Here is a 27,725-nt window from a genome sequence, read left to right as displayed (position 1 = left end):
ATCACTCTTTACTACTTGACTATTTATTTGCATGGTTTCCTATGATAGCGCCTCCTTGTGGCAGCCTGTTGCATCAGCTCTCACTGTGTTTAAAGGTGCATTATGTAATAAATCTAAAGCAACTGGTCATAAAATCCTCCTAATATGTCACAGAGACTCAGGAATAATGTTCATATAACAAACTGAACTCACCAACAACAACAGTACAGACAAAATATTTGCTTTAAAAAAAAATCTTTTGCAGACTGCAAATCATGTTTATGTTTTGAAATCATGTTTTGGCATGTGGCGCCACCTACCGCCGTCTACCAATCATTGCAGTCAGTAGAGTCTCAGCTGCCGAGCAACCACGGATTCCAGTTACACGTCAGAAAAAACGAAACCTAAAAGACCTCGGTATTTTGAATTTGAACGTAGTAACCGTTTTTGGCCACATTCTTACATATGACACCTTTAAATCTCTCTTTTCTCCTCTGACTTTGTCTTTTTTGTGTGTGTTTTTTCCTTTACAAATGTCATAAATGTCCTTATTGTCAGAATAACAAAGACCTTATCAGATTAGATTAGACACTTTATAAGAAAATACAACATAATTCAGGATATGGACTCATAAATTAATAAGTAAGTAATAAACATACACAATAAACATTCATTTAACCCCACAATTACAGTCAATCGGTGCTGATGTAGGCATTTGAGATATTATATTACACAAAAAAAGAAAAAAGAAAAACATGATCTTATCTTATTTGTTTCCTGATATGATGTGAGGCTCATTGCTGCATTATTGGACCTTTTTAAAGCCACTTGACGTGATTTGAATGTTGGCGCTGGTGCACTGACTGTGTTTGGCAGGATGTTGACAACATCTACTACATCCACAATTGTAGACACTTCAACCTCTGTGACTTCAGCCACTTGGAGAACAGGTGAGATTCCAGTGATTCACTCACCTCAGTCAGTCACATACTTTTATATACAGTACATATATATACTTTTATTTGTACTCTTTCCTCAGCGACTTGGCCTTATCTGTAGCAGCTCTGTCCTTCAACCAGTGGTTCACCAAGATCCACAGCAGAGAATTCAAACTGGTAAAGTTTCCACGCGTTGTCACTGTTTTATTCTTGTTTTATTCAAAGTGTCAGTGAAGAATTACCATCACTGACACGTTATACGGTTCACTTTATAACTTCTCTTTGTCCCCGTCAGTCGACAGATGTCCAGGAACAGTTGACCTTCCTGTTGTCCAAGTCTCCCAGTCTGGAGGAGCTCTCACTGGAGGCCAGTGGACTCAAAGTGTGAGTTTATACAGTTTGTGGTGTTTTAATGTGATTTTAAATTCGATTTCTCTTGGGAATAAATGTAAATAATGAGTATAATTTAATAGTCTAATATGGAGAAGTAGGGCGGGGGGAAAAAATCAATTCACATATGAATCGCGATTCTAATCATCCACAATTCATTAATTTCAAAAATCGATTTTTGAAAAAAAAAAAATATATATATATTTTTTAAAGTTTCTATTTTGAAAAAAAAACACCAGTTTGTTTTATTTGTGTACAGTTTATTTTTGTAACTTCTGGGAGAAAAAGGCAGCTCGCTAAGCTTTTATTTATGCAAGTTGTTTTTATTGTACAGTAAGTAAGTTTTTATTTGTTTTGTATAAATAAATGTTAACTTTTGTCTTAAAGGGGCCATATGTAAGAATGTGGCCAAACACGGTTACTACACTCAAATTCAAAATACAGAATACCGTCTTTTAGGTTTGGTTTTCTCCGCTATTGTAGCTCAGTCGTAACTGGCAACCCGTGGTTGCTCAGCAGCTGAGACTCTACTGACTGCAATGATTGGTAGACGGCGGTAGGTGGCGCCACATGACGCCAAAACATGATTTCAAAATGTAAACATGCAAAATATTTTTTTAATGTGAATATTTTGTCTGTACTGTTGTTGGTGGTGAGTTCAGTTTGTTATATGAACATTATTCCTGAGTCTCTGTGACACATTATCACATTATCTTATATAAACTGTGTTGTTTTGATGCCATAATTTGCCTTAACACATATGCATTGTATCGAGAATCGTATTAATCGAATCGTTTGAATCGAGAATCGATTTTGGAATCGAATCGTGAGCCTAAGAATCGGAATCGAATCGTGAGCCGCCAAAACATTCACATCCCTATGGAGAAGTAACCTCTCTAATCCGCTGCAGGGATTTCGCTGTGAAAATGGCCGCTGCGTTGCGAGAGCACGCCTCCTCTACGCTGCGTCGCATCAGTCTCTCGGGCAATGCGATCGAAGACAAAGGTGAGATTTACATAATCGTAATATGGGTGAGTCCATAGAGATGTGGGCAGTCTGGTTGAGCGGAGGAGATCTGGGCTTGTAAGTGGATTTGAGTCCCCATCAGGTCAAGAGCTGGGGTTAACCTGAGCAATGTATCCACTCCCCATGGCTCACTGTTAATTGGACACTCTAAATTGACCCACAAACAACATCTCTAATGTTTGATTATGTGCAAAAAAGTTGGATCAATTGGATTTCAGTGGTAAGAGTGCGTATGTGTGTTTGTGCTTCTGTTCTCAGGAGTGATAGCTCTCAGTCAGGAGTTGGGGAATCTCAGTGAAGGACTCAAACACCTCTCGCTCTCCCGCGTGTCAATGACTTCAAGAGGTACACATGCACACGTGATGTCATCTGGCTTTTCGCCTCAATATAGAAATCATGGAATTTTTTTTTTTTTTCGCTCATTCTCACCCTCAGAGACCTGGGCGATCTGTCACCTGCAGCAATTAATATCATTTCAAACTAAATTGTATTATAACCATTACTTTACAAAGTTACTCATGGATGTTTTTAACACCTGTGTGTCCAGGTCTGGGCGTTCTGAGTCAGACTCTTTGCTCCACTCAACTCTTCTCAGCTTCTCTGACTCACCTCGATCTGTCTGGTAACTCCAGCTGCCTGGTCAGTGAGGAGGCCACGGTATGTTCTGCTCTGTGTGTGTGTGCGCGTGTGTGTGTGTGTGTGTATTGTGGGGACCAAAATATGGGGATTTAGGGACTTTTTCTTCTTCCTTATGGGGACAAAATCCCAAGTCCCCGTGATGTGGGAAGACATGTTGTATGTTGAGGATGAGACTCAGGTTAACTTATGGTTAGAGTTTAGACAGTAGTAGTTAAAAGTGGTTAAAAGTTAGAGTAAGTGACCAGAGTCTGTGTATTTGTGTGTGTTCTTGTATGTATTGTATCTTTGTGAGGACCAAAAAAAAAAACGTATAAACCTAAGGGAGTGAGGAGATTTTGGCTGTTCCTTATGTTCTGTTGCCCTTTAAAGGGGATTAGGGTTAGGGTTGGTTAAGGCTTGGTTTTAGGGTTGGGGCTAGAATTGTTACTTAGAAGGTATATGTTTGGCAAGTTAGGTTAGGCCTTTAGCGATGCTTAAGGTTAGGGTAAAGATTAGATAATTAATTATATCAATGAGGGTTGGGATCCATTAACATACTCCACAAGACTGGATGTATGACACACACATAAATGAAAATAAAACCTTTTGGAATTATGTTTTTATGAACAAGAATACCAATGAGAACTTCCCTTTTTTCACTCAATGGTATTTTACAAATGTATTAAGTCTAGATCACATGTGTCAAACTCAAGGCCCGGGGGCCAGATGTGGCCCGCCACGTCATTTATGTGGCCCACGAGTGATTAATTGGTCTTAAAAATCTGTGTGCAAATAGGTCTATGCTGCTTCATGGCATACGTTGAACATAAACTACATTTCCCATAATGCACGGCGATTGCGTTACCTGTAAAGTGACGGCATTCCGCCACTAGATGGCAGTGTATTGTATGTATACATTATATATGTATCATACGACGAGTGAAATTGAGATTGAGACTGTGATCGCAGTAGAATGTGTTTGTCAAGAAACACCATCGCGGACCAGGTTACATCTATAATGCATCATATTTGTAACCTGAATAAGTAAAAAATACAGAAAGTTATTTTGCGATATGTTACGGAGTAGTTACCTTTATTTTACATTTGGTTACATTTATTCTGTATGACAGTTACATCTGGCGCTTTGAGGGTAACCATTATGCTGATGTGGCCCTCAGTGAAGACGAGTTTGACACCCCTGGTCTAGATGCATACTGTACCATGTACTGTAAAACTTAATGTTTTTGTGGCACACAGTCATGTGCATGTGTGTTGTCTTCTTCAGTTCCTCTTCAGGTTCTTGACCAGTACTAACTCTCTGTCTCACCTGGACCTCAGTGATACCAACTGCCCACTGGACACAGTGAGTGACTGAGGACGTTTATGTGAAACTATCCACTCCTTCCTGCTAAGGCTGGTTGTCTCATTTTCATGTTGATACCGACAACCAACCAACTGTTTTGCTTGTGCTGCAGAAATAAACCCTCTGGTATACAGTCAGCCAGCAGGCGGTCTTTCCTGCGTGTCATTCCCCATCTCTCTTTCCCTACTGTTTCCTGTCTCTCTCCACTATACTATCAAAAAAAATGATGATGTGATGCCTCATTCAAAATAAATAATGCTGTGTTTGCATTGTTCAGATATGAAACCTCACAGTTAGGGCTTCACACAGTAATTACACTATAGTTCAGACTTCCCTGATCCATCCATAATGATTAATTAATGATTAATAATAATGAATAACAATAAGAATAATTCATACATTATGCTGCATTTGCTTGTAAAACAGGTTCAAGACCAGCTCTGGAGTTTGATCAGTCTTTTATTTTGTCGATTTTTAATTGAAAGAACTTTATAGGTTGTTTTATGTTGCAGCACATAAAGCCTATATTATTCATTATTTTTTTTTGACAAAAAGTGATTTATGTTTTTCTTGTTACAATCCCTCACTTGTGACTCTTTTCCCTCTCACAGTTATTTGTGTCCCTGTCGTCTGGCTGTTGTGGCAAACTGCAGCATCTGAACCTGGCGAGGAATCCTTTCAGCCATAGGTCGTCACTTTTTGATTATTAACACTTCAACTTGAAACTCTCCCGGTCTCACTGAGGTCCGCGGAGATCATTATTGTTTCACTAATAGACTTGTGTCTCACATTATGTTTTATTTTGGACCTTTGGTGTGTGAAATCCTTATGTTTTTGAGTGACCAAAGTGACAGAAACTTATCAAACTAGGCAGTAGTCAACTGTGGAAGACATTTTCACAGATTTTTTATATGGATTTTGGTGCTGAAGAGTGAGCACTTAAGGTTCTTGTGATACCAAAAGTAACTCATTCAATTAGGCAAGCCTTTCGTTAAAGACGCCATATGTAAGAATGTGGCCAAAAACTGTACTGTTATTGCATGCGAATTCAAAATCCCGAAGTCTTTTCGGTTTCGTTTTCTCCGCCAGTGTAGCTCAGACGTAACTGGCAACCCGTGGTTGCTCGGCAGCTGAGACTCCACTGACTGCAATGATTGGTAGAAGGCGGTAGGTGCCGCCACATGATTTTCGGTCTGCAAAAGATTATTTTTAATGCGAATATTTTGGCTGCTCTGTTGTTGTTGGTGAGTTCAGTATGTTATACGAATATTATTCCTGAGTCTGTGACATATTAAGAGGATTTCTACGGCCACCTTTAACTGGTTAAAAAACTGTTTTTCCTTGTGTTTAAGAACCACACTTAATGTTAAAGGTGCAATGTATACAATTTAGCAACATTTATTGATGAAGTTGCAGCTGAATATCCCTCACTACACCGTTCTCTTTCAAGTGTATTGGATCTGACACGACTCTTGAAATGAAATGTGTGTGTGTGTGTGTCTGTGTGTGTGTCTGCGCAGAAAGATGCGGCACGTGACCAGAAGTATCGGAGAGTTCTTCAGTCAGAGCTGTGAGCTGAAATATGTCAGCCTTTCTGAGACTAAACTGCCTCCACAAGCTCTCAGGTACATTGATTTCACATCAGTGTTAGTTATTCATTTCTTTACTTCCTTCTTAACTTAAAGGCATATACAAGAGCTATAACTATTCATCGACATAAACTGTACAACTCACCTTTGTTAGAATAACCTCAACAACGTCAGCATATAATACTCATCGGTGAGTCTGTGGTCAGAGAAGTTGAAGTTTAAACTGATTCTTTTTTTCTTTTTTTTCAGGTTATTACTGCAGGGACTGGCGACCAACACTCGTCTGTTAGAGCTGGAGCTGGACCTGAGCAGTTGTGAGGTACACACACACACACACACACATTTGTCTTGACATTTCAGCAGAATATAGGGTTAGAATTGGGTTTAGGTTAGTGTTAGAGAATGCATTATGTCTATGAGGTGTCCTCGCTAAGGTATATGTGTGCGTGTGTGTGTGTAGTTACGTTCAGCAGGAGCCCAGGTGATACAGGAGCACATCTCTGAAGCTACAGCTATTGAAAGCCTGGATATCTCTGACAATGGTACGCACACATGCACTCTCTCATTATCATTTATCAAGTCTAAAACGATTAGAACGATATACAAATGTGCTGTGAAAAGTCATTATTTTCATTAAACAACTGTTGCTTTCTTTCTCTCACTTCTCCTCGCTGTTGTGTAGGTTTTGAGAACGACATGGTGACTCTGGTTCTATCTCTCGGTCAGTGTCATTCTCTCAAACGTCTCGCGCTGGGGAGAAACTTTGCCATGAAGTCCAGGTGTGGACAACATGAAACTGTTGTTACAATAGAAAATCTATCTCATGTTACGACTCAGAGACCAAGTTTCCTCTGTTCATCTTCTGGTCCTGTCTTGTCTTCTCCTATATTTTGTTTTCTTGTTTTTCTCCCAGAGCTCTCACTGATGTTCTTCACCGTATCGCTCAGCTCATTCAGGATGAAGAGTGTGTGAGTAACAACTCCTTCCATTTCTTGAATGATCTCCTTCCCTACACTAGTGTGTATACGTGTCAGTGTGTGTGTGTGTGCTCAGCTGAATGTGGTTGTGCAGTCCCTGCAGTATCTGTCAGTGTGCGACTCCAAGCTGAAGACGGGGATTCACATTCTGCTGAGTGCTCTGGGAGGCCACGCTGCTCTGGCTGAACTCGATATCAGCGGGAACCACATCGGAGACACGGGAGCCAAAATGGTGGCTAAAGCCCTGATGAATAACACCAGGCTGAGGTGAACGAACACACACACACACACACACAAACACACACACACACACACACACACACACACACACACACACACACACACACACACACACACACACACACACACAAGAAGAAGAGAAGATTGAATCATCATGCAAATTGTTCCAAATCAGCATTATGTTAAAACATGTTTGTTCCAACCATTATTTCTATCATGAACTGTAGATCCACTGTTTGCCACTAGATGTCAGTATTACATTATTTGAAATGTGCCTTGTGTTAGAGTGTCTGTGCCACCTATACTATACTTATACCTACCGACCAAGCTACTTACCCACCTACCTTTCTTCTTACCTACCTACTTACATAAGTACCTAGCTTGGTTACCTACTTACTTACATAGCTACCTATCTACCCACCTACCTACCTACCTAGCCAACTACCGGGCTACTTACCTACTTACCTTCCTTTCTACCTACCTACCTACCTACTTACTTACCTAGCTGCCCACATACTTACCTAACTACCCACCAACCTACATAACTACTTAGCTAGCTACTTACCTACCCACCTACCTACTTACCTTACTGCCTAGCTGCCTACCTACTTACTTACCTAGCTACCTACCTTCCTTCCTACCTACCTACCTACCTACCAACCTACCTACCTACCTACCTAACTAACTACCTACCTAACTAACTAACTAACTAACTAACTAACTAACTAACTAACTAACTAACTAACTACTTAGCTATCTACCTACCTACCTACCTACCTACCTACCTACCTACCTACCTACCTACCTACCTACCTACCTACCTACCTAACTAACTAACTAACTACCTACCTACCTAACTACTTAGCTATCTACCTACCTACCTACCTACCTACCTAACCAACTAACTACCTAACTACCTAACCAACTAACTACCTAACTACTTACCTACCTACCTACCTACCTACCTACCTACCTACCTACCTACCTACCTAACTAACTAACTAACTAACTAACTACCTACCTAACTACTTAGCTATCTACCTACCTACCTAACCAACTAACTACCTAACTACTTAGCTATCTACCTATCTACCTACCTACTTACCTACTTACCTACCTCTCTTTTTAAGGACTCTAACATGGGACAGAAACAACATCACTGCCAGGGGATACCAGGATGTGGCTGATGCCTTGGAAAGGTAACACTCTCTTACCTTAACCTATAACCACAATTAAAATGTTAGCTCTAAACTTAACCAGTGCTGCCTCATTAGGACCAGGTTTTGGTCTCCATGAAGTCTAATGGTCTTGACAACTTAAAGGGTAAAGGTAACAAATGCACACATAGTGAAATAATAGCTCTCTTTATTACTTGTCTGTAATTGTTTTCTTTTTTTTTATTATTATCCAAGTGTTTATCGCTAAGTTGTGTTGTCCATTTTTTGACGGTGGGTTTTCCACGCCGTGCAGGAACTTCACTCTGCAGCAGGTGTCTCTCCCCCTGGCTGACATCTCACAGAGTTACCGCGGCAACCCTGACAGAACAAAAGAGGCCCTGCACAAGGTCAGCAGCGTGTGTAATGAGCAATATTATGCACTGTACGTACACTGTTTTTTTTTTTTCCATGCCTCACGTCTTGTTTTCCCTCCGCCTGCCATCTCTGTCTGTGTGAGAATGTGTCTTTGCTTTGAAAGGTCAGGGGAAATAAGCTGATGTTGAGCTCTTTGTCTTGAGCTCCTGTCGTCAGGTCGTGCGTGACCAGATGACACAGACGCTGATGTTGACACATTTATTGCATTTGCTGTCTGTTGAAGCTCCCTCTCTCTCTCTGAATTGACCTCTGACCTCTCTCTAACTTAGTACCTTGAAGTCAGTGTGGTGAAGGATATGGGTTAAACTGTTGCCGTTAGCTCATGTGCAACAAAAACTATTAGTCAGGGGACATCATGTCTACAGAACCTTTTTTCTGACTTGAATTTGCAATCACAGGTTATAGTTAAGTTTTCGAATAATGCTTTGGTCAATGAATGTTCTTTAAAGAATAAGTGCATGTCTGTGCCTGTGTGTGTGTGTGTGTGTGTGAGCAGATTCAACAGTGTTTGGACAGAAACAACCAGAGACAGTTTGACAGATTGGATCTGCAGCGAGTGTTTCGATCTCAACAATCTGAAAAGGTACGAGTGATAACGGGAGGGTAACGTATAAGCAGCTAATAATCTGGTCTTGCTGTAGAAACATGGTGAAATAGGATTAGTTTTATTTGCACACACATATTTATTAACCCATCTGGTTTACACACCAGAAGTGACCACACATAAACCGAGTGCAGCAGCACTTTATCTGCACCTGGGTACCTTGCTCAGGGGCGCCCTTGACATTCATAAGCCCAATTCCCCTCCACTTGGAGGCTGGTGGCACAAGATTACCTCTATAAAGCAAAGCCTTCGCCTTAAGCTTATATAAAAGGCTTATAACTGATTTTAAAGCAATTATACTTAGGGGTAGTACATTCCATTTTGGCTAATAAATCCTCCTAAATATTACACACTGGACCTTTAACAATAAATACCCACTCAATTAAGTAATCATATGAGATGAGCTCCATGTACCAGCTGCTGTGTCTTCACCTCTGTGTCGTCGCTGCTCTCTTTCAGCTGGTCCAGGGTATGTGTCGACAGCTGGAGGACAGTCTGCAGCGTTTAAACCAGAGCAGCATTCAGGACGTGCATGACGACGTCCTCACGGCGAAGGAGGTGCTGCACAACGCCAGGGAGTCCTTCAAGGTGCACGCCACTCAGACATCCACTTCTATAATAACCTTATATTCCAAGACTGATGTGCCATGTCAATCTTTAAAAGAGATTCTTGGTTTTTTGTTGTTGTTCTTTTCATATGAATGAGCAAGGGTCAGGAAAAACACTGGATAAAACCCCCAGTAAAAAAAACCCACAATATTCTGAAAGATCAGACCTCAAAATCGACCATGTTAGCATAATATTAAAATAGGGGAGAGCCAAAAACATGAACAGAGAGTGAAAATTTTGCATCAACAGTGATCAATTTATTCTAATTCAGTGCAGGGTGAATCCAGGCCAAAATACAAAAAAAAAAAAAATCTAAATTCCCCACCAACCAGAACCTGACTAAAGCCTATCAAACAAACCAGAAAGCAAATTCACACACTAATCCCTTTACCTCCCTAGCCAGGTAAACAGGAGAAAAGCAGGGCTCAAAACAAAAGTGGCGATTCACCCCTACAGTACTGTGACTAAACACACAAATGTAATTTACAGCGATATTAACACTATTTACAGTGATCACACAGATCTCTGCCAGATTGTTGCCTCCACAATCTCCCTCCTCTGTTCTTCTTCCGCGATGACGCCTCAAGCCACCAGTGCACCAGCCAATCCCTGGTCTCCTGTCACCACATCAGGACCCGGGAAGAGCATAGATAGTGCCACAGGAGTACCCACTCCTGTCCAGATAGGAATAACACAATCACAAAGAAGCATGCTGTTTCACATAGAAGTTTTTGGAATAAGGGTCTTGTTGAAATAGCCTGTATACTTCTGCACTTTACTTAACTATGTCTCTCTTTTTTGCTCTCTTTTAATGACCTCCTTTTAGCTATATAAATTAAACTATAAACTATGTATGCGGCTGTCTTGACCAGGACTCCTTGGAAGAAGAGATCTTGTATCTCAATGGGGCCTTCCTGACTAAATAAAGGATACATAAATGAAATAAAAATATCATTGTAACTCGATAAATACTTTAAGAACAACATACAGTGTGGGAAACAATGGTTGTTGAGAGGAATGGCTAATGTTTTTAAGTTATAGCAGGGTATTAGAAAGCTCACGACAGACATCACCGAGAATTATAATTTCCAACATATGTAAAGATAAAATAGCTTTATAGCTTTTTGCATTCGGCTGTAGAGACAAAATTATGTGTGCAGGAAGTTTAAATACTAACTTTTCTGTCATCCCCCCCTACGCAGTTGCTTCCCTCCCTTTATGAGGCAGGCAGGACTTGTGCCTCTGACAGAGACTTGGTGAACTCCGTCCTCACTGACACAGCTGCTGCTCTCACTCATGAGTTCTCTCAGAGCTTACAGGTACACACTCGCCTTCATTTACAGTACTGTACACACACTGGTTTAAATCACAGAGGAGCTGGAATCACAAAGAGCCGAGTTTAGAAGTAACAGTGTCAATACATTGTCAATAATTATGTTTAATTAACTTATTATCACCTAGAAAGGGTTAAAAAACTGTTGTGTTTACACTAACGTCAGACCTTTATATTACTTGGTGTTGTACTTTTTTACTGTTTCCTGAAAGCATCCATAGTTTTCATACACTAGTCTTTAAAGGCTTTAATATTTTTACATTTAAATTACATTCCTATCAGTTTCATTACCCCCAGAGTGAGTCTTTTTATATATATGTATATATATATATATATATATGTATATATATATATATATATATATATTTATGTTATAATATCAGATTAGCTCTACAGAGGCTGCCATTTTGTGTTTTACAGTCGTGCACAATGGACACAATCCCTTTTGTTGAGTTTTGTTGCCAATTGAAAGCTTCACAGGTTTTTCCTACACACTTTGAAAGGAAGGGGGACGTGAGAGTTAGGGTTACTTTATAAAAATGCTAAATGTTAACTCACTGTATCTTGCAACAAATGAAGAGAGCGTGTGTGTGTGTGCAGCAGATGCAGCAGATCCATCACCTGAGGCCTCATTCATCAAAATAAACACAGAACCTATTCTAAATTTAGCATTCCATGCTCAGTATAATGTTTGCTCTTTAATAATAAATAAAGAAAATAAGCACATAAACATATCCAGAAATGAAAAATTATGCATTTTGTTGGTAAGGATTAATAATTCAAATCAGCTTATTTTGCAGATACTTTATAATCATTAGCCATTGAGCAGCTGTTTTAATATTTACCAGAACATACAAATCTCTATCTATATCTTATTAAGTGGAGATCTCATGTTACTCAGTGAATAGTCCACATAGATTCCAGCTCCAGCTTGGTCGTAGGGAGAACGCGTTGCAGAGTTGTCGCTGTCTCACTCAGGTGTCACTGTCTGTGTTCTCCAGGAAATGGCTCAAGGCCTGATGAGGTGGGCCGACTCGGTCTGTCCACGTGTGGTCCAGCGGTCCAGTGTGTGCGAGTGTTTGTCGGAGGGAGTGTCCAAAAGAAGCAGACAGACAAACACGTTCCTGACGAGCACTCTGCTGGAGAACACGGGGAAGATGGTCATCGACAGACTCACGTAAGGACGCATCATCATAGCTACTGTATGATGTGACACGTCCACCAGAGGCTCTGAGCTCTGTCTGTTCACCCCCTCTGAGTTAATAATACATTTAATTAAAGATGCAAGCAGCATTGTGCGGCCCTTGAAGCCACTATGCCCTTGACTAATTTTTAATGTGCTTGTCTCACGTATTAAGTTTCGAGAAGATCGGTCAATATACGGCAAAGAACTTCCTGTTACTTCACTGAATTCAAAATGGCTGACTTCCTGTTTAGTGAAGTGCATGTTCCTAGATGTGTTCAGGGTCAGTCTGTTGTGTCACATATGAAGTTTCAAGCAGATCGGTCAATGGATGAAATTTCAAATTTCAAAATTCGCAAAAATTCTGAATGTTTCCGTGGCCACGCCCTTTTTAATCTGCGAGACCTTTTGGTAAATTTACGTCTTTGATGTGTCTACTACAAATTTGTGCAGGTTTTTTTTCATGTTGGTACAATTATCGTGCACCAAGACGAATTCATTCATTTATGAAACGTGCAAATCGGCAAGATGGGGGCGCCAAATTCAAAATGGACTCCCTATTGAGTTGAGGCCGTGGTCCCATTAGACTTTTTTGTTCGTCTTGGGCTGTGACACGTTTTCACCAGGTTTCGTGGAATTTGGTGCAACTTAATTTCTGATGTGTCCTACCGGGTTTCACCTTTGGGGGCACTATTGAGCCATTTGTACCATTTTTACATATTCCCCTTATTTTGTAAAATTTTCTGCCATTTCTGATTTGTGGGCCAATTATTATTTTTTTTTGCCATTTTTTACCAACTTTTCACACATTCAATTATTTTTTTTAGACAAATTTGTACAGGAATTTTACAGGAAAAATGCTACTTTATACGGTGAACTAAAATTATTTTTTTTTTTAAAGAATTTAACACTTTTTTATAATAAAAAATAAGCTAATAAATAAATCAGCTAAGCAAAGATACGCTAAATGCATTTTGGACTATAGGGTTGTAAATGGGTTATAGGGTGGATTTAAAACACAGCCATATGCATAGATATGATCAACTATTCTGTTTAATATCATATTCTCCTGTAAATAAATGACTGACTGACACTGAATACATCATTTGTCTTTGCTCTTTATCACACAATGTGTTTGTCCTCTGTTCTTTTCCATCCATCCAGTGAACTGAGAGAAACACTGAGCATGTCTTTTGCCGAAAGCCTCATCCAACAAGTTCTACAGGATCTGACGACGACACAGAACAAAATGGTAAATCTTTATTATGTCATATATTTCATGTCAGATAATGATGAGTTGGGTTAAAATGTAGGATTTGCATGAAGCAGTTATGAAGTTTTCTTTCTGCTGCACAACCACATGAGGAAAACTAGTATCAGTGTCATCTCAGAACAGGAAACCAGAATAAAGACTCCGTCGATAATTCCAATAACACCTTTAGACAGAATGTGAAGGGCGCTCCCTTCATTTTTAATGAATGTGTTTCTCCTGGAGTTCAACATATACGTCCTTTGAGCACAGACCATTGAAAGTAATGGGTTAAGGAACATCAAACTCATTAAAATTGCTCCTTAAATACTGAACTAAACTAACATTCTAATAATGCAGCAGGTGTTCTACTTAAACTATCAGAATGGACACATTAATGACACTGTAGCCGTGTAAATATGTTCATGCACTCCTTTACCGGCGATGCTTTCTTTGTCTCTCTCTTGTCCAGGATTGTCTTATCAAAGACGGCAATCAGAGACTCCGAGTCCCAGAGCTTCGTCTGGAGGACACTGACTTCCCAACTGATGATGTAAGGCTCACCTCACACACACGCTTTCCTCCTCTACTCTACTCTCTTATTCACACAATCATACGTGTTAAACTTTCCATTTCACTCTCACTGTGTTCGTCACCAGTACAGCCCAGCGTTTTGGAGAAACAGTTTCCACTCCAAGAGCCTGAGGCCGGCCTCTTCGATTAAGAGTAAGATTCTCCTCTGTGTTACTCTAATGTCTCTCTCACACACACACACCTCCTCCTCCACCTGAATTCCCTTTAAATCACTCCTTGTGCATGTGTGGGATGACTGTTCTCACTGTTCTCCCTCCAAAAATACACTCTTTGGTATATTTGGTGCACACAATCCCACTTGATTACAACACACCAACAAAGAAGAATGGACAAAACATGTTTTTCACGCGTTTCCACTACATAACAGTATGTTACGTGAGGACGACAGCGCAGTGAAAGTCGTGAGTTCCGAAAAGCAAAGACACTCGAACACTGTGGGCTGCGTGTGGGAGGATTTAACTCTTTACCTCTAACATCACAGATGGTTGTATCGTGTTCAGTGTACGGTTTGTTTCACTTTGATTTAAAAATGACTGTGGTGACAGCTGTAATTTACAAAAGTGACATCCTCATTTAAATGTTTAATGACAATATAACTGAAGTGAGAAGTAGGTTCCCTTAGACGTCCATAGAAGCCGACTTCATCATAGCTGCCTCCAGCCAAAGCAACTATATAAACATTTACCTGAACAGGCACCTGCTGCTTTTGTTAGTTAGTTAGAGTCACTTTTCACGTGTCTTCTTCTTTATTAACGGGGTGCAACACAGACAGTTGGGTTGCATGGTGGCTAAGTAGTTAGCGGTGTTGCCTCGCAGCAAGAGGGAGCTGGGTTCGATTCCCAGTCTGGGACCTTTCTGTGTGGAGTTTGCAAGTTCTCCTCATGTCTTTGTACGAATGTTATGTTTGGCACATTCGGTCAGGTTGGTCCATTGTTGCAGTAGCTCCGATCAACCCTCTATCTGACCGTAATGTAGCATAGTAGAGTAGTATACTGAGTGAGTCCTGCTAAAAGGGAAAATGAGGTATGAACAAATAAAATCTTATTAAAAACCATTTGAGAAACAGTTAGAGGCTACATTTTCAATTCAAAAGTCCAAGCCCCCTTTTGTCCAAGCCCCGAAGCTAAGACTGGCTTTACACGACAACGTTCCCAGTGAAACCGACAAAATATAATATCAGATGTGCCTTTCGTTTAGACAGTGACGGCATTTTTGGGGCTTAAAAACGCAAAAAAAATCTTAAAAATGCTCCACCGTCGCAGTTAAAAAACGCAAAAGCGTGCTCTGGCTATCCTCCCGTACGCGTTGACGTCAGATCCATGTGCAGTACAGCCAAACAACAACAAACATGTCCGATTATATCCATCAGTTGCCTTAGCTGCTCTGATACCTATCCAGGAGTCATTTCAATGTTTTGGTTTTCGACTGTGGGCTACTTTGCGTTACTAGAGGGAAGTAGAAGGACGTTTCAGCGCATGCGCGCGCTCCTGGTGTTGTTGCATGGCAGTGTTTCACAGTGCCACCTAGCCACCTGGCATGCATACTACATCAAATTTCACACACTTTTACGTCACCGTGTGCATGCAGATTTCCGCCCAAAGACGCTCGTCTAATTGCAAAATAAAAAGTGGGAACGCAGCGGCCACTTTTGCGGTTTGTGTTCAGATCGTTGTCGTGTAAAGCTAGCCTAAGCCTCCGGAGCACAAGAACGGGCAACGAACACAGATTCACGAGCACTGCGTAGCATCGCTAACTTTCGGGTACTTTTGGATACTTGTTCAATTGACAACGTGATGATGGAAGAACAACAAATACTCTGGTCTTTCAGTTGTCGCCACCGTTCAAGCGCAGCACCGATGTTCACTCTGGTCTTGGATCAGCATTTTTCTTGCTTGCTTTCCCCCCAAAAAAAATCATCTTTCGTTTGCGACCGACATCTGTTGTTGGCCCGTTTTCTGCCATAACTTTGCTGCAGCTGTCTTGTTGGATAGCTAGCATAATCTCTGGCGTTGTCTTCTGCTTGCATAGAGGGGGAGGGAGGTTTAGATGGCAGTTTGATTGATGCATCACGATCCAATTAGTTTGTCTGGGGCCGTTCAATATTATTGGATGGCGTTTTTACAGACCTTTCTGCTCCACAGCTCACGGACATTTTTCATTTTGGTGATAAAACATGAATTAATTGCTTACAATGGGGTTGTGATGAGGATTTTTTTTTTTAAATGTGCTCCAGAAAATTATCTCCCACCTGACCTTTAAGCTTAAATTCACAAAAAAAGTGGATTTATAATGTTTAAATGAAGAGACATCCTTGGTTCTTAGACCCTTGGTTCATTTAAGGTACAACAGTAGAGACCATACTATCATAGTATACATTCATGCGTGCCGTGCCGTGCCATGCCATGGCTGACATGGTGCTCCTTTTGGCTAATTGGAGCATGGCCTGTTTACTTTCACACCAGTGACTTTCACCATGGGAGAGATGAGACGGGGGGGAGAAGATGGAGGAGCGACTGATGAGGGCATCGGCAATAAAAAAAAAAAAAAACACGTATTGGTGTAATTTCTCATCATAACAAAAAGCCAACTCAACAAATATTTACAGCAGTGAGGAGACAGCGACACCGACGTCTCCGTCTTGTGTTTATGACAGTGTTGGCTCAGTGTGACAGGGTGATACCGTAGCTGTGTTCATGTGTTCACGACGGTGTGACTGCAGCATCCATCTGCTCCTCCGAGTCTGTGCTTAAATGATTATCTCTCACTTGTGTGCTCTGCCCTTCTTGTCTCCCTCTCTTTCATCGCTAAGTCTCTCCTCCCCCTCAATCTCTCCTCCTCCTCCTTCTTTATTAACACTTTACACTCCTTCCTATACATCTCTGTATCCTCTCCCCCTCTCTTTAATCATTCTTCTTTGTGCTTTTCCTCTCATTTTTATGCTGTTTCTTCCTCAGGTCTCCTGGATGCAGACTGGGAGCAGCAGAGCAGAGAGAGGGGAGGAGATGCTGGAGAGGAAGGTGGAGGAGGAGGAGGAGGAGACGGAAGATGTGGCCTCCCTCGACCGCCAACAGCAACCCCCCTGTCAGTCACAGCCACTAGTCCCTCCCCTTCTCCTCCTGCCACTTCCCCGGCCCCCTCCCCCCCAGGATGGAGGGGGAGGAAGCAGAGGGAGGAGGGGGAGGCAGTGGTGGATGCTGCAGCAGCAATATCGGGAGCAAGAAGAGCATCGTTCATACCTCCTCCCAGTCTCCCCCTCCTGCGCTCCGTCTCCGCTCGAGCACCAGAGGAGGAAGCTGCCGGCCACTGGGGCATCACCAGACGAGAGGCTCCCTTCCCTGGCTGCCACGGCTCCAGCCCAGGCCCCCTCCCCAGATCTGGATCCCCCGCTTCTCCCATGGAGCCTCTACCCACCCAGGGACAGACTCTAAGGCACTACACCGCCTCCCGACCGCGGCCGCGACGCACACATACACAGCCCCCCTCCTCCAGGCCTCAGGTAAGAACAATGTTTGACACCGACCGTACATTCATGCATTCATTCATTCATGCGTACATACATGTATTATAGTCGGCATGCAGTAATTATCGTGTTGTTTTTATATCCAGACATCGCTGCAATGTAGAAATCACACAGCATTTACCTTTATACATATACACAGTGCACTTCTACAGAATATAAATATATAACTACGGAGATATATGTATAAAGGTGAAAACAGAGGCACGGTAAAGGATGGAAAGCCGAATGCAAAGTAGAGAGGGAGGGAAGGGAAGATGGAGTGTGAAGCTAATTGCATGACTACATCCCTGAGGAGAAAACAATGGAAATGGTGAAAATGGACAACAACAGGATAGCAGGAAAAAGGAGGAGAGAAAAGGAGAGGAGAGGAACGAATGACATTACGACTATAGGATTGTTATGTTAATGCAGCATATCTATCTATCTATCTATCTATCTATCTATCTATCTATCTATCTATCTATCTATCTATCTATCTATCTATCTATCTATCTATCTATCTATCTATCTATCTATCTATCTATCTATCTATCTATCTATCTATCGTCTCGATGAGTCTAGTGTCATTTTAATGATGTGGTAATATTGGTGGCCATTTTTTTCTTTGCACTCTCTTGCACCATATAGTTGTTTTCTCTCCCTCGCTCTCTTACTCTCCCTCTCTCTTTTTTTTTATGTGTGCGTGTGTGTGTGTGGGGAAGAGGAGGAAGAGAGAGAGAACACACACATACATTTTGGGAGTGGTGTTCCCTGGGTTGTTCCCAGTTCTGATTCTCTCTCCTCTCCCCCTCTCCCTCTCTCGTCCTCCTGGGAATGCTTTCTCAAACTCAATTATTCATGTTCTCACATTAATGGGGGTCTCTTTCCCTGGGCTGTCGCTGTGTAAATGGAACAGGAGGGTTTATCTTCATCAATGGTGACCTTGTGTGTGTATAAATTGTGTCTCAAGTGTGTGTGTGATTTCTCTTTTTTTTTTTGAAGAAATAATCCTGATTTTCACAAACCATCACAATCCACATCCTTGACTCTTGCAGCCTCTCTCTCTCTCTGGGTTAGATTTGATTTGTGCATTGAGCAACGTGTGAACCAACGACAAACATCACGTAGTGGGGACAGAGGCCACTTTCTGTGATTAAAAGGCTGCATAATGATGTTGTTGTTATCGTAAAACTGACTCCTTTGCCTGATTTATGAGACTTTTATATGAATGACAGAAATGGACGGAAAGTATAACCATAATCGTATTTTGTTGGGATTAGTCGTCACCTTCTTCTTCAGCTCTTCAACCGAAACATATTCCTCCTGTTGCTCTGTTGATTGTTTCAGGTGTCACACTGACACTCCCTTTGTCATCTGGGTAAAAATAATAATAAAAACCCTCATCAAAATCATCCATTATGCAAACAGAGAAGAAGTCGCTCGGACGAGAACATAAATAAACAAGCTGACAGTACAGATTAGGATGAAACGGTGTAAAATGGCAACGGTAGGCGTGTGGTTCCATGGAGACGACTGAAACCTTACACCACATCCCAGCATAGACTCAAAGTGCTGCATGACGCTGTCATTAAAAGTCCAGCGTGTGAGAATTAGCGACATCTACTGGTGAGACTGCAGATTGTCATAAATAATAAAGTACTCAATCAAAGAAGGGGACAGAATTGAAAACGTGGTCTGAGTCGTGGCCAAACAGGATTAAACCTGGTCATTATGTCAAGTTAAGAGGAAACATTTCACTTTACCTTTGGTAAATTGCTGTGGGAATAACACACAACTCCTTATATGGACATGCGGGGTGTGTGTGTTTATAGATCACATCTTCAGGCATTACAAAATGTTCTTTTTTTTGTCTTTTGTTGAGTCAAAGCTACGATTCCTTTTTTTATTGCATTTTTTAAGTGAACTTTAACTGTGCCATATTTCCAGATTTTACAAATTTAATCCCAGATTTCGAGTACTTTTTTGCTCAGGTGTGTTAAACAAAATATATATAATTTCATCAGATTGCTGAAAAAAGGATATAAGACAGAGTTGAGCATGCACTGGTTATGGTTAAGGTTAGGGATATCACTTTATTCAAGCTGAGCAAATGAACAGAAGTTAATGCAATGACCTTTTAGAAGTACAGTAGTGCAAACCTGTGTGTGTTTGTGTGTTTGTGTGTTTGTGTACTTGCACGTGACAGAGAGAGAGAATCTCTGTGCCAACATCCATGCTGGCATGTAGCACATAGAGACAGGTGGCAGTGATGGAGGTGGTAGAAAATGCAAGCGAGAGGCACATTATCTTCATTGGACGATAAAAAAAAAGAAGCTGAAAGGGAGAGACAATTACTACATTGACAAAAAGACAATGGCCTGTTGTTGCAGTTATATTAATATTGACGCAATAATGAAGTAGTTATAGCCTTTGTTTTATATGCAAACCATTAATAACTGCCAATTTCTCCCCAAAAAAGGCTATATATTTATAAATAAAGGATGTTTAGTTCCAGGAAATACAGTTTTGTGTGCATTTGTCTTCTCCTTGAGAGAACACACACACACAGACACACACACTCTGCAGCAGGTGTAAATACAGTTTGAGTGCGTGTTCATGTGCTCTGTGTTCTTTTCTTACAGGAGCCAGTCTCGAAATTAGAGAATGAGGCCAGCGAGGGGATGGGCCGAGTGGATGAAGGAGTAGAGGAGTTCTTCACCAAGAAAATCCTCCCAGACTATGCACTGTAAGTTTAATTAACACACACACACACACACACACACACACACACACACACCCCCCCACACACACACACACACATTTCCCGTATTATTCCCAAATATCCACACAAGGCAAATTAAATCTTACATGTCTACTAATAACAGATTATTTTAGAATGAGCGTCTGACTATCATGATAATCCAGATCCCTTTACCCTCAACTCACCTGTGTCAAATAGCCGAGCTCGGTGAGATTATTTCCCCAATTGGAGTTAGGGTTTGGGATAAGATTAGATTCATGTTCAGATTAGCGGAAACACAAACTGATTTTGCAGGATGGGGCAAAGATAACACTTGCTTCCTGTGGCATTGCTGGCCTGCACGCTTTGGCATGGAAATTCAAATTTTTTGCTGAACTGTGTGTGGTCAATCTGATGCTTTCAACGTTATGTGCTAACTGTGTGCGTGTGTGTGTGTGGTTGACCCCACTCGACTGTCATTGGCTGTAGATGTCATTGTGAGTCAGCACGGAGGAGACCCTGATAGTAGCAGTTCTGCATTTTCAAGAAAGCGGTGTCGATAAGTGTGTGTACGGTTACATCATCAACCTGTTTTATGATTTCACCCCCCGTACCCCCCCCCCCCCCCCGTAGCTGTATGCATATGCTGCATGATGGATGTTTTTTTTGTACAGTGTCCCTTCACGTGCACACAACACACCCCGCCTGTCTGAATTATTTTCTGTCAGGATTTACTGAACAGCTGCAGAATGAGGGGAGTCTTTATCTTTCAGGTGTGCAAGAGGAGATCTGGTTGAGCAGTTTTGTGCACTAACGTTCAAAAGTTTGGGGTCACTTGTCCTGAAATGTTCTTATTTTTGAATTATTAGTATTATTATTATTGTTCTTATTTTTTCAATGAATATAACATTAAATGAATCAGAAATACACTCTATACATTGTTAATGTGGTAAACGACTATTCTTGCTGCAACGTCTGTTTTTTTAACGGAATATGTACATGTACAGGTGTATAGAGGCTCATTTCCAGCAACCATCTCTCCAGTGTTCTAACGGTGCATTGTGTTTGCTAATCGCGTTAGAAGGCTATTGCATGATTAGAAAACCCTTGTGCAATGATGTTAGCACAGCTGAAAAATGTGCAACAAACATTGATTATATTTTCTATTCATTTTGCAACTCTTTTGATGAATAAAAGTGTGACTTTTAATGGAAAACACACAAAAAATTGTATAGGTGACCCCAAACTTTTGAACGGCAGTGTATTTAGACCAGGGGTGTCAAACTAATTTTTGTTCAGGGGCCACACACAGCACAATTTGATCTCAAGTGGGCCGGACCAGTAAAATAATAGCATAATAACCTATGAACAACAAGAACTTTATGAAGTATCTTTTTACAAAACATGAAATATACGTGCAATTTCAACAATATTATGCCTAAATTTACCATGTACGCACAACACTGGATCTATAAAGGCACAGACATTTAGTCACAGGTATCTGGAAGTGAAAAATATTGTATTTGACATTGGCATTTTAACAAATTCATCCTGTGGGCCGGATTGGACCCTCTGGCGGGCCAGTTTTGGCCCCCGGGCTGTATGTTTGACACCCCTGATTTAGACCGTGATGATCGCGTATACGGAGATTCTCCGACTGAAAACACCAGCTTGTCGATAGCCACTTAACAAAGGCTCAACTGACGCTTAATTCTATGACATATTAAGAATATGTTTGCTGCTTTGTCGACTGGAAACTGAAGTTTGTGTGCGTTGTAAAACACTCACTCTGCACCAAAGTCTATAAAGAAAAGAGATCTTTTACTGGATCTAATTTAGATTTAACTAAGTGACACAAACTAGTGAAACAATGCAGCAGTAGATGAACAGTTCCTGTGTTCCCCCCACGAGCGGAAAATGCTGATTTTCCTCCATGGACTTTGGTGCTAGAGAGTGAGCAGTTTTTTCATCAAAACTGTCTCAATAATGAAACATGAATGCCTTCCTCTGCATTTAATCAGAGGACTGACACATATTGTAATTAGAGATTTTTTTTTAAAATGACGGAAAAGCACAGCCATAAACATCCCTGCTGCTGCCACGGCTGATGCAGACGATGTTGTAAATCAGAACAGAATCCAGACAGAATCCCCCCCCCCCCCTCCTTGCAGCTTCAGAACAAACACACCTCCCTCCGGCAGCACGCAGAGGTCACATCTCTCATGGTCATTTATGCAGGTTGATCTGGTTCTAAACACAGTGTAGTATGACAGTTTGGAGGCTCAGATTACTCTCGCCATATCCGTGCAGCCACATGTCAGAGAAACAGATTTAGTATGAGGGGGGAATTGTATCTGTGCTCGGCATCCATTTTGTATATTTTTATGTACCTATCTTGTTTTTACACCAGCCATAAAGCAGAAGCAGTAGAGTCACCAGCCCGATGCTCAGTACTGATCGGAAAGAAAAAAAAATCACTTCCACAATGAGCCGATAGCAGCATCTGTTCATCTGAAAAATCTGAAATTACCCTTGTAATTTGCAAAATGCAGGCTTTTAATGGCCACATACAATGTTGTCAACAGTTAGTCAACAGAATATTTTGTAGTTTGTATGTAAAATACCCATAACATGCCCAGGTGACACAGTCAGCCCCTCCCTCCATGATTGAAAAAGCTATCAAAGTCATCTTGTGTGGAAGATGGACTAGCATTCCCCTGATAGAAGAAGGTATATGAGATAAAATGCCCTGGAAATTACTCCCAAAATGCTCCCGAAACATATTTCTCTTAACTATCCCACCTAGCGACAACACACATCACAACATTAAATTTAAAGGAGACATTATGCAAAATCAACTTTTTAATCATAATACTTATATTTGGGACTCTGGAGGCCCTATGAGTCGGCAAAGTGTGACAAAAAGATGACTCACTCATGTTTTTGTGGTCCGCTTCAGTCGCGGTGTTGACTTCTGTGTCATTGGTACGTCACAATGACAAACAATGATGGACTTGTTGTCTCACGGAGCTCCGCTTTGTTCCTAAAGAAACGCGAGAGTGCAGGCGAGGGCAATAGTATCCGGAAGAGCGGAAGTCCCGCAAAGTGTTCTATTCTTGGCTGCACAGTGCAGCACAGAGTTCTACACAAACGTCCAGCCTCAGAGGATTTACGTGTCCAGTGGATACATTTTTATATATGACGGCAATGTGCTGGCTAGAGTCGGCAAATGATGGCTTTTCCAAATGCTAACTGTTGTTAGCTGCCGGAGCCTCAGTGACGTAGTTTCCTGCGTCTCATTTGCATTTTTAAAGAGACAGGCACTCAAAACTGAACAGGGCTGTTTTGGCAAGGTGAAACATGTTCATTAGGACACCAGGGAACTAGGTTAACTTGTAGAAATAGGGTATAAAACATCTATATGTGATCAAGAACCAGGTTTGCCTTGAGTGGAGCAGTCAGTGAGAGATGTATCTGCTCTGTGTGCTGCCTGCATGTCGTCTCCGGCTCATCAGCCTCAACTGAGCATGTGTCTTGAGTCCTGTAGCAATAGTAGTAGTACTGAGTGTCTCTCTTCTTGTGTGTCGCTCTCTCTGCTGTCTCCCCTGCTGCAGAAAAGGCCGGTGGGAGGAGTCAAACCCTGCCCAAGCCACCCCCACAGAGTCGAGCTCCACCCCCTTTTCCTCCTCAGCTGAGAATATCACCTCCTCTTCCTCTGTCATCGCCACTCTCACCTCCCCCCACTCTGCCCCACACACTGACACACCCTTCACATCCACTGATGTTCCACCCCTCTCCACATCCTCCACTCCCCCCGTCCCTCCATCCTCCGTCACCACCACCACATTACCCACCAAAAACATCAAGAAAAAGTTTGGCGACTTCTTCGCCTTCAAGAGGGCCCGAGCTGGCCGAGCCACCAAGGCAGGAGGGGGAGAGGGAGGAGGAGGAGGAGAGGGGGTGAAGGTCAAAAGGACCTCCATTGCAGACCTCATCCGACCCCTCCGTGAGGCCAAAGAAAGGGAGAGAGAGAGGGAGAGGGACAAGGAGAAAGAGAAGGAGAGGGGGGCAAGGTCAGTGGAGGATGCTAACCTTTCTAATGATGCCGCTACCACAGAAGGAACCATCGCCGCCAACCACCATCTTGCAGGCGATGCTAGGGATGTGATGGCACCTGCCAGCACATTAACCACGACAACACCTCCCAGTGACACCACCCCGTCATACCCCGCCGCTGCCTCAACCCCTGACCGCATCGCCGCCACCGCCGCGCTCCCCCACCCGGACGATGAGGTTGCTCCAGCGTTGCCAGGCCGCGGCCCGAGTCCTGTGGTCACTTCTCCTCAGGCTGAGATGCAGCTGGGAGGAACTCCGTACGGAGAGAGGAGACTGAAGGCGACCAAGAGGTCACTGAGGGAAGGCAAGAGCCAGAGTCTCATTCTGCTGACCGGACTGGAGCCTGAGGACAAGGAGAGCACTCACAGTAAGGTCAGTCTGATGACACACACACACACACACACAGAGAGATCACCTGATAGGAGTGAAGAATGAAGCTCCGGATTTGATTTGTTGTTGACATCCTTAAAGGGATAGATTTTCTGAAGTGTGGTTTTATGAGGTACTGACACACAAGATAAGATAAGATAAGATAGTCCTTTATTCGTCCCGCAATGGGGAAATTCACAGCAGCAACAGAATTCTTTATTAGACTTTATTCTCAGAATTCTGAGTTTAAACTCAGAATTTCTGATTTTAAAACTCTGACTTCTAACTTTATTCTGAGAATTCTGACTTTAAACTGAGAATTTTGACTTTAAACTCAGAATTTCTGACTTTAAGCCTAGAATTTTTACTGTAAACCCAAAATGTTGACTTTAAATCCAGAATTCTGACTTTATTCTCAGAATATCTGACTTTAATCTCAGAATTTCTGCCTTTAATCTCAGAATTCTGACTTTGAAACCCAGAATTATGACCTTAAACCCAGAATTTTTGACTTTAAATTTTTACTTTATTCTCAGAATGTTTACTTTATTCTCAGAATTCTGTTAATATATTAATATAACATAATATTAACAATAACACAGGGGTCTCACACTAAAATGACCTGGGGGCCACACAAGTTTCAAGTCTGGTCAGGTGTGTTATCATGATACCGAAACTCATGATCATATTTCATCATTATTTCAAAATAATTATTGCGTCAATTGCGTTTTGACACGCAACAATATAAAAATGTGTATTTATTTATGATGCAGAAAACAAATCTATTAATATCAAAAACAAACATTTTAAGTGGAGTTTGACATTTCTGCAATAAGACTATAAAAAGTTTTTAAAAAATTTACATTATAGACACTTTCCAGGATATGTACAGTATGGGCTTGATATTTACAGTGTAAACACCGATTGAACATGGGATATTATATAATGCACTTACAAATTACAGTGTTACAAATTACAGTAAGTGGAAATGTGTTAACATGGCATTCACTCCTGGTTCACATGACGGCTTTGGCTCCAGATTGACATTAGTAAGAACACAAGAGTCGCTTATTCACGCCAAAACGGTGTTAATCCGCTTAATTTTCGGCAGTGATGTGTCATTTCCTGCACGACCTGGTGTTGTTGTTGCGATGGTGCAATAGTGTTTTTTTTCCTTCTGACTTAACAGCAAGTAATAGCTGCAAACACAATCCCATTTTAAAAAACCTGAACCATGACTTTATAGCTTTAAAGACGTGGAATAAGGAGGCTCGTGTAACGCTCACTTCTCACAGCGCTCTGTCATTCTGGGTTCATTTAAGGCCACTCTTGACTTCCATTAAAATCTATTGCATTTTTAAAAATATATCTATCTTTTCAGAAACACGCGTCCGAGAGCACGTCCAGCTTTGAACAGAGGCTCCAGGTGATGCTGCACAGAATGGGCGTGGCCAAGACTCCTCCTGCCGACACGAAGACGAGTGTGAGTGCGAACACCCACACATATCCCACTCTCTTCACAGGATTCGGAGCACATCATGTGACGTCTTCTAAACATAGATCGCACAAGAAGGTTTTTCGTGAAACAATATGTTATTATTATTATTACACTTGATCGCAGGTTTAACGTTGTCCAATGTTTCTGCTGCAGAGCAAAGATGAAGAGCTGAGAAAAGCCAACTCTGAAGGTAAGTGTGGTTTTATGTTCTCACTTGAACAATCTTTATTGTCTCCAAGGGAAACTCAACACACACATGCACAAATACAGAGTACACTGTGCATAGAATATTAATACAATATTGATGCAATTTAAATATCTATTTGATTTGGCAAACCTGCTGGCAGACATTTAAAAGTCAGGATACTGAGTCTCCCAGGATGACCTTAGCCTTCTCGTGACTCTCGATCCCCTCAGTTTCCTCAAAAAGAACAACCTCTGGTTTTTAACTGTTGTCAGTGTTTGCATCCGAGGTCAATCTGTCACGGAGAATGACTCCTGAGTACTTGTAACGATTCACTGTCTCCGCAGCTGCACCGCCGATGATTGTTGACACGTTAGCAGGTGGATTCCTTCAAAAATCAATAAGCATCTCCTTAGCTTTAGAGACATTAAGATGTCAAGAGTGAAAGGGTTTGTGTTTGTCGTGTTAGCATCTTTGATTACAGGCCCGTAAGAATGAGAACGACTTTAGGAGAATCCCAGAGTTTTGTATTTCTGGGTATATTCAACACATTATGATGATGTCATAGCTCCTCCTTTTTAACCCTTAACCCTGTCAGTAAGTCACCCCATTTTTTATTGTCCTCATCTTCTTCCTCTTCTTCATGTGTTTGGAGTTTGTATAGTCATGTTACATGTCACAGCACCACTTACAGGCCTGGCATATATACCATTATTATTATTATTCATTACTTTTCTAGAGCGCTTTTCTAGACACCCAAAGCGCTTTACAAATTACCACTGGTGGTGGTAAACTATGTGTAGCCACAGCTGCTCTTGAGCAGACTGACGGAAGCGTGGCTGCCAATGTGCGCCAAACGGCCCCTCCGACCACCTCCATCATTCATACATACATTGCATGTTTTTTTTGTTTTTTTCGAACTGTGGGAGGAAGCCGGAGGACTCGGAGAAAACCCACGCACACACGGGGAAAGGTCCTTGTTCCAACCAGGGCTTGAACCCAGGAACCCAGGTCTTCTTGCTGCAAAGGCGAGAG

General features: G+C 41.6%; 1 protein-coding gene across 1 annotated transcript in view; it reads left to right on the top strand.

The window, feature by feature from the left end:
• The window catches only part of carmil2 (capping protein regulator and myosin 1 linker 2), a gene marked incomplete at both ends in the record, with an annotated part of 35,726 nt that overhangs the window by 3,221 nt on the left and 4,780 nt on the right, over nt 1–27,725 (top strand). The window contains 28 exons of the mRNA XM_083893766.1: nt 856–929; nt 1,019–1,094; nt 1,213–1,301; nt 2,218–2,312; nt 2,592–2,678; nt 2,881–2,990; nt 4,237–4,314; nt 4,926–5,002; nt 5,835–5,939; nt 6,153–6,222; nt 6,364–6,445; nt 6,586–6,682; nt 6,817–6,871; nt 6,975–7,147; nt 8,251–8,319; nt 8,591–8,684; nt 9,209–9,295; nt 9,776–9,904; nt 11,128–11,244; nt 12,260–12,435; nt 13,606–13,693; nt 14,163–14,243; nt 14,350–14,416; nt 17,239–17,780; nt 20,426–20,529; nt 24,138–25,011; nt 26,390–26,485; nt 26,660–26,696. Of these exons, the coding sequence (XP_083749892.1) occupies nt 856–929; nt 1,019–1,094; nt 1,213–1,301; nt 2,218–2,312; nt 2,592–2,678; nt 2,881–2,990; nt 4,237–4,314; nt 4,926–5,002; nt 5,835–5,939; nt 6,153–6,222; nt 6,364–6,445; nt 6,586–6,682; nt 6,817–6,871; nt 6,975–7,147; nt 8,251–8,319; nt 8,591–8,684; nt 9,209–9,295; nt 9,776–9,904; nt 11,128–11,244; nt 12,260–12,435; nt 13,606–13,693; nt 14,163–14,243; nt 14,350–14,416; nt 17,239–17,780; nt 20,426–20,529; nt 24,138–25,011; nt 26,390–26,485; nt 26,660–26,696 (3,829 nt within the window). The remainder of the gene's footprint in view (nt 1–855; nt 930–1,018; nt 1,095–1,212; nt 1,302–2,217; nt 2,313–2,591; nt 2,679–2,880; nt 2,991–4,236; nt 4,315–4,925; nt 5,003–5,834; nt 5,940–6,152; nt 6,223–6,363; nt 6,446–6,585; nt 6,683–6,816; nt 6,872–6,974; nt 7,148–8,250; nt 8,320–8,590; nt 8,685–9,208; nt 9,296–9,775; nt 9,905–11,127; nt 11,245–12,259; nt 12,436–13,605; nt 13,694–14,162; nt 14,244–14,349; nt 14,417–17,238; nt 17,781–20,425; nt 20,530–24,137; nt 25,012–26,389; nt 26,486–26,659; nt 26,697–27,725) is intronic.

The sequence above is a fragment of the Microchirus variegatus genome (assembly GCF_963457635.1).
Source record: "Microchirus variegatus genome assembly, chromosome: 8".
Classification (NCBI taxonomy): domain Eukaryota; kingdom Metazoa; phylum Chordata; class Actinopteri; order Pleuronectiformes; family Soleidae; genus Microchirus; species Microchirus variegatus.
Note: the sequence above shows the minus strand (reverse complement) of the source record. Positions and strands in the feature narration are given on the sequence as shown.